Source organism: Scylla paramamosain, chromosome 27 (genome assembly GCF_035594125.1).
Source record: "Scylla paramamosain isolate STU-SP2022 chromosome 27, ASM3559412v1, whole genome shotgun sequence".
Classification (NCBI taxonomy): Eukaryota; Metazoa; Arthropoda; class Malacostraca; order Decapoda; family Portunidae; genus Scylla; species Scylla paramamosain.
Window position 1 is genome coordinate 11,701,246 of NC_087177.1, and position 17,840 is coordinate 11,719,085.

At 37.4% G+C, this 17,840-nt stretch overlaps 3 protein-coding genes across 8 annotated transcripts in view; 2 read left to right on the plus strand and 1 right to left on the minus strand.

The window, feature by feature from the left end:
* On the plus strand, positions 1-5,026 carry LOC135114208 (UDP-GalNAc:beta-1,3-N-acetylgalactosaminyltransferase 2-like). Its single transcript, XM_064029978.1, has 7 exons — positions 1-274; positions 616-825; positions 1,331-1,716; positions 1,987-2,107; positions 2,330-2,513; positions 2,940-3,169; positions 3,466-5,026. The coding sequence occupies exons 1-7, from the start codon at positions 184-186 to the stop codon at positions 3,687-3,689; spliced, it is 1,446 nt and encodes a 481-aa protein (XP_063886048.1). The 5' UTR covers positions 1-183; the 3' UTR covers positions 3,690-5,026.
* On the minus strand, positions 4,602-14,788 carry LOC135114209 (tetratricopeptide repeat protein 4-like). Its single transcript, XM_064029979.1, has 8 exons — positions 14,606-14,788; positions 13,637-13,769; positions 11,626-11,787; positions 10,959-11,161; positions 10,284-10,460; positions 9,713-9,822; positions 9,330-9,503; positions 4,602-4,703 (listed from the first exon to the last, which is right to left on the minus strand). The coding sequence occupies exons 1-8, from the start codon at positions 14,786-14,788 to the stop codon at positions 4,616-4,618; spliced, it is 1,230 nt and encodes a 409-aa protein (XP_063886049.1). The 3' UTR covers positions 4,602-4,615.
* The window catches only part of LOC135114212 (transcription initiation factor TFIID subunit 13-like), a 7,320-nt gene continuing 4,147 nt past the window's right edge, over positions 14,668-17,840 (plus strand). For 3 of the 6 annotated variants that reach the window (XM_064029984.1, XM_064029986.1, XM_064029988.1), the window contains exon 1: positions 14,668-14,807. The gene's annotated coding sequence lies outside the window, so the exon portion shown is untranslated. Of the gene's footprint in view, positions 14,808-15,180; positions 15,335-17,840 lie in introns of those variants that run through there. The other 3 variants (XM_064029983.1, XM_064029985.1, XM_064029987.1) reach the window with 1 other exon arrangement.

The window sequence follows — 17,840 nt, forward strand, 5'->3', positions numbered from 1 at the left end:
GGCACCGTTGTTAAAGCTTCCTATCACGAGCATCGGCTGCAGTGCTGTCAAAACAAAGCAGACTCTACCTGGGTGGGAAGGTTGCGACTAAACGAGAACCTCAGCTGTCAGGAATACCCAGGCAAGATATGATGAGCTGGAGTGCAATGAGAGCTGTGGAGAAGTAACCGCCAAGTGAGGACCATGGAAAGGAGCAGCATCAGGCAGGCAGCAGTTGTGTTCTTGCCAGCCCTCTTCGTGCCGCTGCTCCTGCATCTGCTGTCTTTGCAAAGAGGTGAGGCGATGTTACGTACGCGGCAGTGAGGTAGCGGATAATTCGAATTCAGATGGTATTGAAATAACATTAGCGTTTTCATTTCAGGACTGTCCTCTTAAATATATAAGTCTTGAAAAAAAATGGATATTGTCCACACCAAGCATAATTTTGTAGATCTCAGTCATGTTTCCTCTTCTTTTCGGTGCCTCATTGGGCCAGCATCAGATTCATTCAATACCACAGTTGACTTACCATTGGGAGGACATTAGAAGTGGCACAGATTTTAGATGTTGCTTGTTATTTGGTGATTTCATCCTCTGGAACATTCATATAACAAATATACGATCATTTTTCATCAGCACCACCACCCAGACGACTTATTGTGGGAGTGTTGTCAGCAAGAGATCACTTGTCTGAGCGCCAAGCAATAAGGCAAACATGGGGTTCAGCACTGCAAGGACTGCCAGATGTAGAGATGAAATTTGTACTGGGGGACCAAGATTGCTCTATTCCCCCAGCTGATCGAGTCTCTCCATATGGTTGTGAAGTGTGGCATCTGAAGAAGAGAGGTGAGGGAGACCTTATTTATTAATGGATCACATTGACTACTCATTTGTTGTGCTTCCTCTGACCATAGGGACACTTGAGATTTTCATTGTGAGTAATGAGCCTTGGTGTACACATCATATCTCTAAACCCAGCACTCATCATCAGTGCTTACAGCTTCCACAGAGTCAGAATAATTGCTGCTACACTATTATGTCATGTCATGAAGACAAAGCTGCAGCTGTATTTATAAGAGCAGCTTGGATACAAATGTCATGACCACTCAGCATGTGCCCAAATTATCTGTTCAAAGACATGCAGAAGCTTCACTTTTCTCAGTATCATTCACAATTTCTAGAACAGTCAACCAACATTCTTCCATGATCAAATTATGCACATATATATAATGTGTGTATATAAAATATGGAAGATTGAATTCTTAGCAATTTAGTATATTTCAGAAAATTTTAATCTTATGGTTTCAGTTTTAAAACAAAATTTCAAGAACAACTCTTTTATTTTTTTCAGACTGGGAAAGTTCTAAGCTAAAACAATTCTTCAAAAGTCATTATAGTCAATACAAGAAAAATTTGAGAAGTTTGGATGAATGCTATATTGGACTTGGATTCAGAGCTCTTCATCCAGTCATTATTGAGAAATTCATGGTACAAAGAGAGATTTTGAAGGGGTCAAATAATACGGTTGTCATATTTAGTGACCCGGAAGAAGTGATTGAGCAAGTCGTATTATCACACAGTGTTTGCCATGAAGAAGGTGACTTATGCAGCATCAAGTTATCATCTCTCTTACGCCTGCCTAAGGGATTTGAGGGTGAGCTGAGACTGTTCAGCTTGGATGAGAAGGAAGAGCTATGTGGAGAGGAATTGTATGACTTCCATGACACAAAAAAATGGGTTTGTAAAGTGTATGTTAATTTTTTCTAAAATACACATTTAAATTAAGATTGTCTTAAAAGAATATATTCCACTGATATTTTTTGACAATATATGTACATGTGTGTATGAGAGAGAGAGACTATACACTCAGGCATACAAACTCTGCCCAGTGTATATTTGAACTAGAATTCCTATCTCTATATTTTTTCCTGTTACAAAACCAAACCTTTTCTTTTATGAAGTCTAGCTTTTATGTACTTGGTTCACATTTCTGTGGTATCTCTTCAGGTTTGTGATTGGAATAACAGTTCAATTTTAGAATACAAATTCCTTCGCACAAGAAAGAACACACTAATAAAATGGCACAAGTCCTCCTGTCCTCTAGTATCAGCAAAGTTTACTATTCCAGGTAAGCTCATGTTAGTTGAGCATTATCACCTGCCTTAGCAAATTAGAGCATGAGTGAGTATGATACTACAGATGTCACTGGTAGTAGTATGATGTAAAGTGATACCAGTTCAAATGTGAGTAAAAAAAAATTTTATGGCCAAATATTTCAATTTTTTCTCAACAGAAATCTTAGAATTTTATCCTTTTATATTTATATATTTCTTTCTTTCTGTATTCTTAGACAAGTCAGCTCTTAAAGAACACAAGGAAACCCAAGCAGAGAGAGCTGAGGAGTGGAAGCAACACTTAGCTGACCTCCAGCTGAAGTTGGAGGAGGAACAAAATCATCATCATGATTTATTAATACTCCCACATCTTGATGTGTATAATAACTTGCCATACAAAGTAATGGCCTATTTAAGTTGGTAAGTTAGCAAGTAGTACAGTTAATCTTTTCAACCATTTATTTTTTACTATTTAGCCATATAATATTAGTGTATATTTTAGTACTTAAGTATTATTCTGTTTACTTCCCTTGAAATACATTTCTAAGACACTCAAGGCTCTTTGTTTATCTTTTTTAAAATTATTCAGTAAACATATCTTGCATTTCCTGCTCATGGTACAGAATGAATAAAAAGTGCAAAGACATTGCTGTAAACCTTTAGTGTTCCTGCAAAATGGAAATACTCTCAAGTTACAAAAACATTTTCATATTTTGTATTATTTTTACAGTTATGTGCATATATTTTATTCTTCTACTAAGATCTGTACTAGTAATGAAGATTAACATGGAATACATAATTTGTCATACCTTTACACTAATGGATAATTCTATATTCTTACAACAGGACAGCATACAAGCAAAATTCTTCCTATGTGATGAAGGTTGATGATGACACCTTCGTGAATGTAAATTTGCTAAACATGCTCACTGAAGTACAAAGGGAAGAGGACCAAGTGTGGTGGTCACTCTTTCATCATCGCCGTTCTGTTCCTGCTTATGGGAAATGGGCAGATTTCACCTACCCATCTCTTACTTACCCAGCATTTCCTGCTGGATCAGGTTATATTATGACAAGTAAGTACAACATGGTTTTAGTTGAATTTTATTGGCATTAGAATTGTGATTAGTTATGAGACTCATGAATTCTCCTGGTAAAGCAATTGTGACAGGCTTATTAGACACAACCAGTATTGCAGTCTTAATTCCATAATCTTGACACATACATAACTAATGCAATAGATGAGTAACATAAAATGTGATGAAATTTTTCTCACTGAGCAAACATGATTCCTGAAAGATGACCATTATGTCTGTATTGAATTTCAAGAAAAATATACCTGTTAAATTCAGGATCTCTTTTCACATTCTAGAGTCCCTGGTCCGTGCTGTGGTGGATGCACAACACCATTTGATACCACATGGGGGTGAGGATGTTAGTATGGGCATCTGGGTGTCCTCAGTGAGTGCTGGAGCAAGGCATGTTGAAGTCCCTTGCTGGTTGCCTCATCTTGACTGCTCAGAAAATGTTCTTGTTCCTCAGTTGTCAGTCCAACAAATGGTTGAAGTGTGGCATAACCAGACAAATATCATTTAATAACATATATAAGGGATGTATTGCTTCCCTTTGAGTCTAGTCATTTATCTTATATAAAACAATGTAAGAAAATATCTATCACAACTTAACAATTCAGGTTTTATCCATATCTGTGGTATGCCTGACTCCAGCTGGTGGATGAAAAGCTGAAAGTAGTAATGTGATGAGTGAGAGCAAGGCATGTTGGGTGTGTAATGTGATGGAAAAAATGTGATACAGGGACCAATTGGTTGATTGATTTAAAATTAAGGTACTGCAACATTGCAGTCATGTGACACCATTACAAAATGTTAAAAACAATTAAGATGGTAGGTTAGAATATTTATATTAACAACAAAATTGTAGTATGGTAAAAACGTAAAAAATCACAAAAAATGTGAGTATATAATAGGAAATAAGATTAAGCAGTAAAAAGTGAAGTGCTTAAAATTCAGTGATACAGGGAAGAATGGCATCAGTTTTATAGTGGGGTGTGCTGAAGAGCTTTGTAGTGTGAGGTGAGGGGATGGTGGGGTGAGGAAAAGAAGGAAATGAGGATATCTGCTGAACATTTTCTATTTCTGTTATGGAAGAACAAGGTTACAGGATAAGAAAGGATAAGGCTCCTGCCTGTCCATCTCCCCTTGCCAACATGCCAGCAGGAAAGCATCATTGTGAAGAAGAGGTCTTATGCTTGGATGGAGTCAGCCTCAGGCACCAGATGGCAGCTTGCAAAACTACACTACATCTTCAACCTTTTATCTATAGTTGTAGTTTCTGCATTCCTCATTAAGATCTGATGATCTATCTTCTGCTCAAACATATTTTACCAAGTTATTTCTATCCTTTCTCTCCATGTGCTGAAGTTAATTCTAACAGGGGTGGAATACTAATTAATCAGAAGATTATTTAAAAGGTAAAATAGACGACTTATGTTCACACATGATTTACTTATACTTGCTCAAAAACTCTTTCATAAATTTACTTCCATTCACAACAATTATGAAACTTGGTGTCCCACCCATCACACAGTACCTGGGAAAGGAAGAGATCATAATTGGTATAATTTTATGATCATAAACTGAAAGTAAAAAAATATCACAATATGTGTGTAACTTTCTAGATGATCATGTGGAAAGTACACCTTAGATTATATTGATTACCTGGTTTTAAGTAACTAATATAAGCTTGGCTGAAATGAGCTATGTACTTGCATCAAGTACTCCCCTCTCAATGGATCTCTGCTTACTATAAAATAATTGAATTTGGAAAAAAATTGTCCCTTGATGTTGCTCTCAGAAATGGATTAGTTAAATGCTGATTTTCTTAATGCTTAAATAAAAACTACATCAATAAAAGTGCACTCTTTCTCTCTCCCCTAACCTTCCAAACCTTAATCCCAGCCTGATTAATACAGCCTGATTAATTAACACAGTGTTAATCACAGCCTGTTCTCATGCTATACATGACAGAGATGGCCCACAAAAGGTACTTGAGCCTTCCATCACCTGAATCTCATGCACTTTATATTTCTGCCTGGAATCATGCCAGGTCTGTTCTCTAACAAGCCAAAAACTCCTTCATTAGTAGAAAATGTATAAATCTTTCAAGATTTAACCCCCCTCATAATTTCTGGCACCTCACCAAAAACACCTCCAGTAGATTTACTAGTTCATCTTTCCCTCCTTTATTTCAATCCAATGGTACCACTGCTATCTTATTAATCTCTAAAGCTAAACTCTTCACTCAAACCTTTGCTATAACTCTACCTTGGATGATTCAGGGCTTGTTCCTCTCTTTCCTCCACCCTCCAACTACATCATGCTACCTGTTAAGATCCTTCGCAATGATGTTTTCCATGTCTTTGCTGACCTTGACCCTTGGAAGGCTTATGGACCTGACAGGGTGCCCCCTATTGTTGTCCGAAACTGTGTCTCTGTGCTTGCACCTTGCCTAGTCAAATACTTCCAACTGTCTATCAACATCTACATTTCCTTCTTGCTGAGAGTTTGCCTACATTCAACCTGTTCCTAAAATGGGTGACTGTTCTGATGCCTTAAGGGAACCCATCGGCAAAAATATTTAATTTTTTTTATCCATACCTCAAAAATGGGTTTTTAACAGGTTAATGTCCCTTGAAATGTACCAGGTTTTCTCTGAAAACCACATCTAATTAGCTCAATTCCTTCTATTTTTAAATAGGCTTTGTTTATGGTCATTTACAGGTCTTTTCAAATGCCCTGTGCATGTGGTGTCATGTATGTTGCCATTCTACAGCATTTTGAATTTTTGTTTTTTTATTATTTTTTAAGTCTAAGTATTTTACTATGATGACCATCATATAGCAACACTGAACAGTATTGTAGCCGAAGGACATCACCTTAGGCCCTGCAGTGCATACCAGACTCTCATAGGGAGAGTTGATGCCATACTTGCTTGACAGCAAGCCTACCATTCAAGCACTTACTGGAGTTTTTCTTAGTTTTTTGCTTTCATATCAAGATGGAACAACTAAGAAAGCATAAGAATAAGCAAACAATAAATCAGCAGAGAAGAATGCCTTCTGCTGCCAGACAACGAGATGACAACTCGCAACCACCCATGCCACCACCACCACCACCACCACAAGCTTCTGATTTTGCACCACCACCACCACAAGCTTCTACATCTGGTGGAGATCAAGTAAAAGCATCCGAGGAAATAACAACGCAACAGATGCATTCAAAGTTGCTCTTCGGCAAGTTCATGAAGCCCGAAGATGATGATGAGAGGTACATAATTTCTCGCATACAGCTACTACATCTTCAAGGAGAGGAATGCATCTTATGTGATGCTAAAGTAGAACTGAAGATGGTGAATGAGGGCTGTGACTCCACTATCAGTCTCACTCCAACATGTGAGTGTCAAGAATCTAAGATCACATCACAAAGTGTCACCAGTAGTCATGGAAAGGAATGGCACATCAATGAAATCAACATAAAAGTTATGCTCATAAGAAAATAAGAAAAAAACAAATCTTTATATCCTTAGTAACCTTCAAATACACTATTACAACAATACAGAGACATAAATAAATATTATGATACATTTGTATGGGAGTAACCATAAGTTTACAGAAAACAAACCATATCTCAAAACAGGTTTTTGGTATTAAAGTAAAAATAACCCTCTCATTTATTAACTGATTGTAAAAGTGAATATACCTATGGAAAGCCAAATAAATTCTCAATTTTTTGGTCATAAAAAAATTTACTTTTAAGTGTAATTTATTTAAAAATATTTTTGGTAATCAAATTTACTACTTTCTCTTTCAACATGTTTCTCAGTAAATTATAGAATTGGGAAAACACTTAGAAAAAATATCCCATGGCAAAAGTGTAGCAATAGGTATGGTTATTAAATGAACAAAAATTCAAACCTTTGCATGACTGTTACTAGCTAGAATATCCATTACAGCTTTCCTATTTTCAAGTCTATTTTTAATATTTTCTCCGAAAGTATCAATTCAAATCCAATGAAATTTACAAGGTTTCTTACATTGATGAGACACTATAAACTGTAAAAATTTCAAAGAAATGAGACAAAAAAATGCACCTCCACCAATAACATGATAGTTCCCCTTAAACTACCATTCTATTGCTTTAATTTCCTGCCTCTCAAAAGTTTTTTTAATATATCATCAAAAGGAAGATTCTTAAACATCTATCACTTCACAACTTTATACAGTGGAACCTCAGTTACTGAATGCCTCTCTTTCCAAACAATTAAGTTTTAGAACAACATCTTTCACTCATAATTGCTTCGGTTGCCGTACCATAATTCGGTTTTTGAGCAAAGTTACTTGAATTTAAATACTAAAAGACATAGCAAAAGCTGCCATTTACTATTAATTTGTAGTCCAAACTACCCTCCTACAGCTTCTATCCTTCTCTATGTAACTTCACCTCAAGTTTCCTTTCTGGCCGTTCTATTGCTGCTGTGGTAGAAAATCACTGTTCTTCTCCTAAATCTATTAACAGTGGTGTTCCTCATGATTCTGTCCTATCACCCCTCTCTTCCTACTATGCATCAACAATCTTCTAAACCAAACTTCTTGTCACATCCACTTGTACACTGATGATACCACCTTACAATTTTTCACATCTTTTCATAGATGTCCAACCCTTCAAGGAACTAAACAGCTCATGCAGGGAAGCCACAGAATGCCTGGCTTCTGAAATCTCTGAAATTTCTGATTGGGACAGAGCAAATTTAATATTGCTCAATGCCTCAAAACTCAATTCCTCCATCTATCAACTCGACACAGTCTTCCACATAACTATCCCCTCTTCTTCAATGACACTCAGTTGTCCCCCTCTTCTACAGTGAGCATCCTTGATCTGTCATCTATTGAAAACTTCACATATCTCTAGCTAAAACAGGCATTCTGAGTTGTCTCCACCAATTTTTCTTACCCCTCAGCTGCTAACTCTGTACAGGGGCCTTTTCCATCTATGTATGGTGCACATGTGGGGGGTTCCACTCACTGCTCTTTTAGACAGGGTGGAATCAAAAGTTTTTTGTCTATCAACTCCTCTCATCTAATTGACTGTCTCCAGCCTACCTTTCATTGCTGCACTGCTGCATCTCTTGCTATCTTCACATTAACTGCTCTTCTGATTGCTAACTGTATGCCTCCCCTGCTCCCATGCCCTCATTGCAAAAGACTTTCTTCTTTCTCTCAATCCTATTCTGTCCATCTCTCTAATGCAAGTGTTAACCAGTATTCTCAATCATTCATTCCCTTTTCTGGTAAATTCTGGAACTCCCTGCCTGTTTCTGTATTTCCTCCTTCCTATGACTTTAACTCTTTCAAGGAAGTTTCAAGACACCTATCCTCTAATTTTTGACAGTGGTTTCTGACTCTTTTGGGACTGGCACCTCCTCAGTGAGCCTTTTTCGTTTTCTTTTAATATTGTTGCCCTTGGTCAGTGCCCCTCCTTCAAAAAAAAAAAAAAAAAAAAAAAAAAACTGCATGATAGGGATGAGAGGAGAGCTGTTATGAATGAATAAATAGGATACATCCTTGGGGGGCTAAGAGTTCTTTAAGTGATCCAATCAGCTGCTGGCATTAGATGTAAGAAAGGGTATGGACTTATGATGTGGCATAGATAAACCAGTTTGACTATTGCAGGAGACCTGATGTGAAGAGATCTGGGTAATGACATAACTGACCCTTGCCCACTGTGGTCAGTAGAAACTGATCCTATCCTCCCCAGAAATTTAGAGTCTAAGATTTGATATTTATGTTATACTTAGGGAATTTTGATGGATTGGCCTTAGTAAGTGTGTGTCAGCTAACTGCATTTACATTGCAAATCTACCTTATAAATGTACAGATAGATAGATAGGAAGATAAATAAGCAAGAAACAGCATTTCCTTTCTGCCAATTACTTTGAGATGTTCTAGGTATTAAAATTATTTACAATAAACTCAAACTTAATATTTTGTATATGCATAGTGAACCCTTGATGGAAAATCTGCAGGAAAGCCTGGTAATTATACTCATCAGAGAAATTCTACACAGCCACAGGTTCACCTCCACATGTTACTTCAGACTTTGTGTTCAATTTCTGTTTAGAAGAGAAGTACTGATGATAATAACAAAAATGTAAACCCACCTGGGATCTGAAAGGGCTTGGGAAAGTGTCCAGGAGGGGTCAACGCTGCACAGTTTCTCCTTTTCTTTATCTTCAAAGAAAATTTTCAAGTTTTGATACTGATATTTTTGTTCTGTGTCCCATGGGGCTGGTGGCACACCTTCCCCAAATATCACCTCCAAGTGATCACTGAAACTGCAGAAATTACTGGATTACTGAAAGAATTTCTTAGAACTTACACCCACATTAACTGAACTTAAGACACAATAAGGTAGGTATTCATATTTAACAAGTGTCAGCTACACTGTTATGCACAAGCCTTCTTCCCTAAATTCTCATTATTATAATTCTAAATAATTGAAAAATTAACCTGTGGTATGAGAAAACAGATGGAAAATGCTTACTAATCACTTTCAGTAAATTCTTGGATGAAATCAGACTCTTGATATTCAGGATAAAGCAGCATTACAGGCCACACTAACTCTGCGCAACTGCTGAGGTGAACTCTTGAACCCTGCCAAGTCATGAAGAAAATGCAAAGTGACAGGTAGGAGTCTATTTTAAAGAACTGCTTTCTTATCTACACATTGAACAATTTAAAAAAAAAATGGGAGAAACTGTGTGGATTGGAAAGCAACAATGAGATTACTGGTTAAGAGTGCTCTATCTGCACGTACATACAAGTGATAACTGTCCCTAAAAATCCCACAAGGGTTGGTTATGACTAAAGTCTATTCACTCCTGTCCTTTTATGTTCCAATCCTCTTATGCTTCCCTCACCCTTGTCTCTCTTTTCAAAATGGAAGCTGGAAGGGGAATATGTAGTCTACCAACAGGAAATGAGTGAGAGGCATGTATGAGCAAAATGATTTTTTTTTCTTTTTGTCACAGCTATCCTATTGTAGAGACTCACCAGTGGGATGTGTCACAGATTATATAACTACTTAATTATTATAATATATATGTCTATTTTACATGAGCAGCAGGGTGGTGGGTCTCCAGATCCTCCAGAGTGATGCTTGAGGATCCCTTTAGGTGAGAAGTGCCCAGCTTTATTCCCCGATTCTTGATGACATTCACCACACTCTGTTCTTCATTCTTCTTCTTCAAAATTTCTTGTGATTTCCTGCGATTATCTCTCTGTATTATTTTCTGCAAAAAAGACAAATTCATCTTACACACAACAAAAAGAAAAATGCAAAAGAGAGCTCTGCAATGTCATTATACTGTATATAAAAAAAATATTGTTATTTTTCATTACATTTAGTGTTTGAAGTATTAGCATATAAGAATAAATAATAAATATTGCCTTTTCTTTGTGTGATAATGAGATTAAATTTTTTTTAGTTCAGAGACCCAACTTATTTGAGCTGTCACTTGACATTCCTTTATCTCTACTAGTACAAAGCAATATGGTTGGCATTGCTTTATTCATAAAGCTGAACAACTACCTACATCAAGCAGTTGGTTTTCATTACAGAGCCAAGTTATTTTCTTAGAACTCTGCCTAAAATTGGGATGAGTAATGTTTTATAAATTAAATAGGTAATAATTCTATGTGTACCTCTCTGAAACTCAAAGTAAAATACTTATAATGTTTAGCAAGTCAGGAGACAATTCTGTACTGCCAACAAATTATTCTTGTCTCACCTTTTCTTTCACTGCCTTAAGTCTAGATGCTTTTAGTTTGGTGTGAGCAGGGTCCAGCTGGAGGCCACGGTCACACCACGCAAACACCTCATCCCAGGATTTCAGTTTTGCAGCGGCATCAACTGCTCTTGTAATGACTTTCATGTAGTCTGGGTTCAATTCAAGTGCTTTTTCACAGTCTTTGATTGTAGAGCGATAATTACCTGAAAATATTTGTGGTGGTTGTTTTAAGAGAATATCGTAACTTTTCTGATTTCATCCATAAAAATTTACTCATTTACAAGCTGAAAAAAAAATGAGGTACTGAAAAATCATACAATGCATAAGAGAAAAAAACCAATGCAACTTTTTTTTTTTTTTCAATTTGTGTCTTCACACTCATAACAGTGAACATAGACAACCCATTTTTAAGTGGTATGATAATTTTGTTGCAATAAAATCAACTTAAAACTTCCGAAAATATAATTATGCTATTCATCTATCTATATACTAGATTATAAACAGCAGTATCTAAATACAAATAAAATAAGCAGCCATTGCAAATTACTATTCAGCTATGTAATGACAATAATGCTGAAAAGTCACTTTAACTATTAGAAAAAAATCATATGACACTAAAAAAAAAAAAAAAAAAAAAAAAAAAAAGTAGATGAGTCCAGCCTGTTACCTAGATGGCACTGTGCTGCTGCCCTGTTGTTGTATAGTTGAGCATTCAGTTCCTTATCTGGACACTGCTGTTTCAAACCCTCAGAAAAATTGGCAACAGCAAGCCTATACTTCTTGTACTTGAATTGCAGGTTGCCCTCATCCTTGTAGTTTTGTGCCACTTCTGTAAGACATTGGTAAAGAAACCATTATTTCCACTATAAGCATATGGATTGTCTAGAGTCTATTAAAGAACAAAATGAGGATAATCAAACAATTTATGGGCAAAACAACACCCATCAACTAATCTCTGAAGTCTGATACTATAAACTTTTTTGGAGAGTGGCAAAGCAGAGAAATTTTCCCCTTTTCTGTCCATGAGAATGTATTAATGTTAAGAAACACAGAAATTACATATTCTCTAGCCAACCATGAGAACAGCCTTCCAAACACTGCATCCTTGGTAGAATGTTCAAGGTACACAACATGTCACGTCAGGTCAGGGTTCCTAGCGAATGGACGTGTTTACTGAGCAATGACCTGACACTATAGCTGGCTAGTGTAGACATAGTGGCTTGTGTTGCTGAGTCATCTGATTATGTTAGTTCTCCTGTTCTCGAGGCCTTCATTGTGAAGGTTTAAGAGGTGGAGGCCGAGTTTTGTGAGAGGATCTCAGACTTGCAGGGTGAATTCTATGAGAGGATCTTGGCACCTGTGGGAGGGTTGTGCCCCACCATCACCTTACCACACATTAGTACACAATAAACAAAGAAACTCTGGTAAGTTCAGGGTACAAAAAAGATTTATGAGTTATAGTTAGCTCTGAACTGTCTAGGAAAGCAATGCATAGAAGCCAAAAACAGGGCAAATAGGGTATTAGTATTAATTTTTAAGAATGTTAAATGTAGAAGGCCCCAAGTAATACTAAAGTTATATTTAGTGCTGGTCATACCTCAACTAGACTATGCTGTGCAGTTCTGGTCCCCACATTACAGTAAGAATATAGGTCTGTTAGAATCAGTACAAAGGAGAATGACTAAAAGGATACAGGGGATGAGGAGTATTCCTTAAGAGGCGAGATTGGAACTGTTAAATTTACATTCTTTGGAGAGACGCAGGTTAAAGGGGGACCTGACAGAAGTCTTTAAATGGTATAAGGGTTATAACAAGGGGGATGTAAGCAAAATTCTTAGGATCAGAACAAGAAATAACAGGTTCAAGCTTGAAAAATTTATGTTTAAGAAAGAGATAAGAAGAAATTAGTTCTCAAATAGAGGGGTAGATGAATGGAATGGACTCAGTAATCAAGATGTTAGTGGTAAGACATTAGGGAGCTTTAAGAGAAGATTAGATGGATTTATGGATGGGGATGATAGGTGGAAGTTGGTAGGCACATTTCATACAGGGACTGCCATGTGTAAGCCTGGTGGCTTCTTGCAGCTTCCCTTATTTCATGTTCTTATGTTCTTAAGCCACTATAATCACCGAGTCCTAAGTGGATTCTGAATAACTTTAATCAATCCAACACAGCCAGTTCTTAATCTCTGGGTACTCCAGCACTCTCACTTTTCCATATACCCAAATCCATAATAAGTCAAAGTGTGCTGTAGGAATTTTCTCAGGTGAACAATAATGATCATCATATTGGTCATTGTCTCCCTTTATGTGTGCCATAAATGAGTTGCTGTTAAGTTTTTTGCAAACCAGTCCTGTAATGAACCACAATCAAACAGTAGCTCCTAGACTGCCATTTTCCTGTGCCATCATATTCTTTATATCTACTGGCATAATTAGTACACAGAGCCAGTCAACAAAGACAAAGGGTGTGGTCATACAAATTACTCTTAAGGATTTAGGGTTAGACAGCAAGACTGCCAAGGTCATGCAACAATGAGAATTGCCATTATGTACACCAGACTGAAAAATGCAAGCAAGTATATATAAAGATGCATTTTAGATACTAAGGAAAGTATGTACTTGAAATTCCTTTTTGATTAATTACAGCAGATGCATGCATGGGCATGTGATAGAACCTTGTGGGCTGCTGTGGTCTGGATCAAATTTGAGTTGAGCCAGACCCTCACTCAAGGGGTTGATAGGTGCCTCCCCTTCCACAGCACCTTCTTCTTGCAGGTAAGGAGCAAACAGTGGGTGCTCGGCCATTTGCTGCAGAGGGGACAAGATAGTTCTTATCAAAAGAATTTCTTTGACACCACATGAAAACAAATACATAACAGAATCTAGGTGCTGAAATAAGCATCTCACAAATGCTCATACACTGCCAGATACCATGGATGACATCAGGGAAGGCACAAAGAAGTATATTCTAACTTTTTTTTTAAAGAAAATACACCATGCATGTTACACATGGATAATGATTTCCGAGAGTTAATGGTTGCTTGAATCCAATTCCAGGACAAGATTTTTAGTAGTCTGTGTGATGATGCAGGATTATACTATCAAAGTCTTACCAAAAACATCAAAATCTGTCAAAAGAAAATTATTTCAAAGAAAAACTGAGACTAACAACCCTCTACCAAGATATATTATATGGAATAAGCCAAATACTTACTAATCTGACTTGACTTGACTCTAACCAAAAAAATTACACAAAACTTTTGCAAAACTTGTAATGAACTCATATCCTACTCATAATACCCACACAGGGAAACTGGTAGGAATACTAAAGATCATGAGATGGTATGCAGTGCAACAACAGGAAAGAGTTAACCTGATGAAGGGGGTGGAACCCCAAAAAAATAAAATAATAAAAATGAAAATAGATAAAATAAATAAATAAATGAATAAATAAATAAACAAATATATATATATATATATATATATATATATATATATATATATATATATATATATATATATATATATATATATATATATATATATATATATATATATATATACACACATAGGGACGTTTATTGAGAAAATAATGGTGAGAGTAACGATGGCAGGGCAAAACAACACACAAGCTCTGTACTAACCTCCTTCCAGTTATCCTCAGTCCAGGCATCCTTAGGTCGCCCATCGCCGCCGCCACTCCCCTGCAGGCGCTTCTCCAGCTCCTCGTCCAGGCTGCGGGCGAGGGCGGCACGCTCCTCCTCGCTCCAGTCTCTCTTCCCTCCAAGCTTTTCCTTTATTATCTTCTCTTTCCACTCCTCTGTCATGACTGACAGTCTATACAAGGTGAGCGGTATGAATGATGAGTAAATGACGCACCCTTCCTCTGTCACACGTGCGGCAGTTGATATGATGATCTTTCTCTTGTGCCTTGAGGGAGAATCTTTGCAACGGCGCATCTATTTCAATTTTGTTTATTGATTTGATTTGTCTAATACATCCTCTTTTACTTTGACTTTATGTTGTATGGTTATCTCTAATTTTCGCCTCCATATTTTAATTAATTAATTAATTTATTTATTTATTTATTTTTGTCATTCAATGCTATTTTCCCTTCCTGCGACAGTATTCTTATCTCTTCCCCTCTGCGGTAACTATACTGATTAATGAGAGCTTTTGAAACAAGACCTGGGTTAATTATATCTAAATAGTTCCTGACCAAAATTACAGTAGGATAATTATAGATAACGTATAATGATCTCAACAAATAGAGGAGCGTGTGCCAAAGAACAGTCTTGGAGGTTGAACGGCCACAACAAACTAGAAGAGAGAATACTGATACCTTTACGGATCTTCGTTTAGTTCATATCTCGGTAACTTTTAAAGTTTCTAGTGTTTCCGTGACTTATTATAGTAACTACCGAAGATATGTACTTTCAGTAAAGCTGAGGTGCATATTTATACCTTCAAAAGTGGTGAATTTAGAATGTTTTCTTGTGTGACAGAGGCTTGAAGTTGTCCGTTTCACGCAAAGAAGGATACATAATGATCTATACGTTACTTAGTTCCCCACCTGTACAGTTCCTTGGAACGCGGTGTACAGATTACTAAGCGAACATAACCTAGTGCCATCCAAATTCGTTAACATAGATCTCAGGGGTCAGAGGGGGGACCATCTAAAGACACTTTCATCTGGTGGAGCTCTTCCAGCCAAGACTAGGCATGGGGAGGATTGGTCCAGAAATGTCAAAGTCAGATACTCCAGTCAATCTAGCAAACAGTATGATATTAGAATGCTATTGCAATGGAGACTGGTCAGTTAATCATGTAAGGTTTGGTTGTAGCTCAGTCAGCATTTTTGATTCCCTATAGAGCCACATACCAGTTCCAAGCTATTCCAAAAAAATAAAGCGGCCTGTGATGAGACATCAGTCAAAATAGGATAGTTAGCTGCCAGCATGGGTGGTCATAGGTGGCCTTAACTAGCTATGGTGCTGCTAGTTAAGGTAGTATTTACTAAGAATTTCAGGGGCAGTGTCCAACTGTTTTTCTAATCCCTAAAGGGGTAATATAAAGATAACCTTAGCTGCTTCTCCAGAGGTTAATACATATATATCAGATAGGTTGTAGAATATCATGCGATATGTATTAACTTCTGGAAGCTGTAAAAAAAAAAAGTAAAAGTTAATGAACTGATGCATCCCTGCACTACACCCTCTCCATCCGAGTACTTGAGAGTCATTGCTGGCTACCTGGCCAGCTGCTCGAGTTGTGTAGGGCAGGGCAGAGTTAACCCTTATGGGAATCAGAATACTCAATTATTTTGAAGTTCTCACTAACCTAACCTAACTGTAATCTAACCTAACCTAAACTAACCTAACCATAATCTAACCTAACCCTTGCCTTTTATTTTTTTCTTCATAATTAAGCAGGAACTTCAAATAACTAAATATTCTGATTCTTGTAACAGCTAATTCAGCCCTGCCCTGCACAGCTCCGGCAGCCGGCCAGACAACCAGCAGTGATTCTCAAGCACTTGGAAGAGGAGGGTGTCTTGCAGGGATGTGTCAGTTCATCAACCTTTTACTTTTTTTTTTTTTTTCTGCTTTAACAAATTTCTGGAAGTTGATATATATTGCATGATATTCTACAACCTTACTTCTTTCTGATATGTATTAACCTTGGGAGAAGAGTCTAAGGTTATCTCCATATTATCCCCTAAAGGACCTGAGGGGAGTAATTTCACTGTACTACCAGGACCACATGTTGAACTCAAAACATGTAAAGTAGCCTGTTTTCTTACGCTTTTTACTCTTAACCTACAATGAATGAGTGAAAGAAAACAGATCTTTCCCACAATCAGCTCCTCTTTCAAATGACACCATCCAGAAATCTGTAGGTGCCATGGCTACAGAGATATCATGAGTTGAATGAGGTATCACCAGCATACGCTGAATGTGGCTCAGCCCATAGGTCCAATCAGCTCCCCCTAGCTGTGGCTTGGGGATAAAGAAAACATGTTGTTTTCCATCCATCCCATATCTGGGCATTTTCTCTGTCCCCATGCTGATGGTGTGGTCAGCTGACCATCCCAGATTGGTTATGGAGGTAAGGAAATGCAGGGGCGAGTGAGCTGAATTGGATGCACCAGAATCATGTTCCTGGGAAATGGCCATGATGGAGGTTAGCTTTAGACTGACAACCCTTGCCGTCTGACTCAAGACCAGTGTAGTCATAGCAAATCAGGCAGAAAATAGCATAATTTGGCTTTATTTTAACAAAGATGTTGATCGACATTCCCAGTCCTTTAGCAGCAGAACGTCAGTCAACATCCCTGGTCCTTTAGGATTAAATAACATCTTAACAAAGCATCAGACAAGAATGTAGTAACTTTGGCAATGGATGTTTGAGACTCCCAACCTAATTGGCAGCTTTATGCTTTGGTGCCAAATGTAGATAGTTAAGGTATTTATAAGAGTAAATAGGAGTAAACTGGCTAAAATATTGAGGCTAGCTGCTGTCATGATATGTGTCCCACTTACCATTCAGGTCATGACACCAGTGTAACATTTAACTATGATGTAGTAGTAATCACAGAACCAATTGGCTGTTCTCTTAGTAAGTTGCCTCAGATTCAATGCCTCAGGGTTACTCAGGGGGCTAGAGGGATGCACAAGTACACTCACTCCCAAAATCAGGTGCAGGTCAGAAATATGAATAACCCTGAGGCACTGAATCTGAAGCAGCTTACATAAAGACAGAAATGCTACTTGGGTCGGTGGTTACTACTACATCACAGGCATCATGACCTGAATGTCAGTGAATGGTGGGCAGGGCATGTATCATGACAGCAGCTAACCTCACTATTTTAGCTAGTTT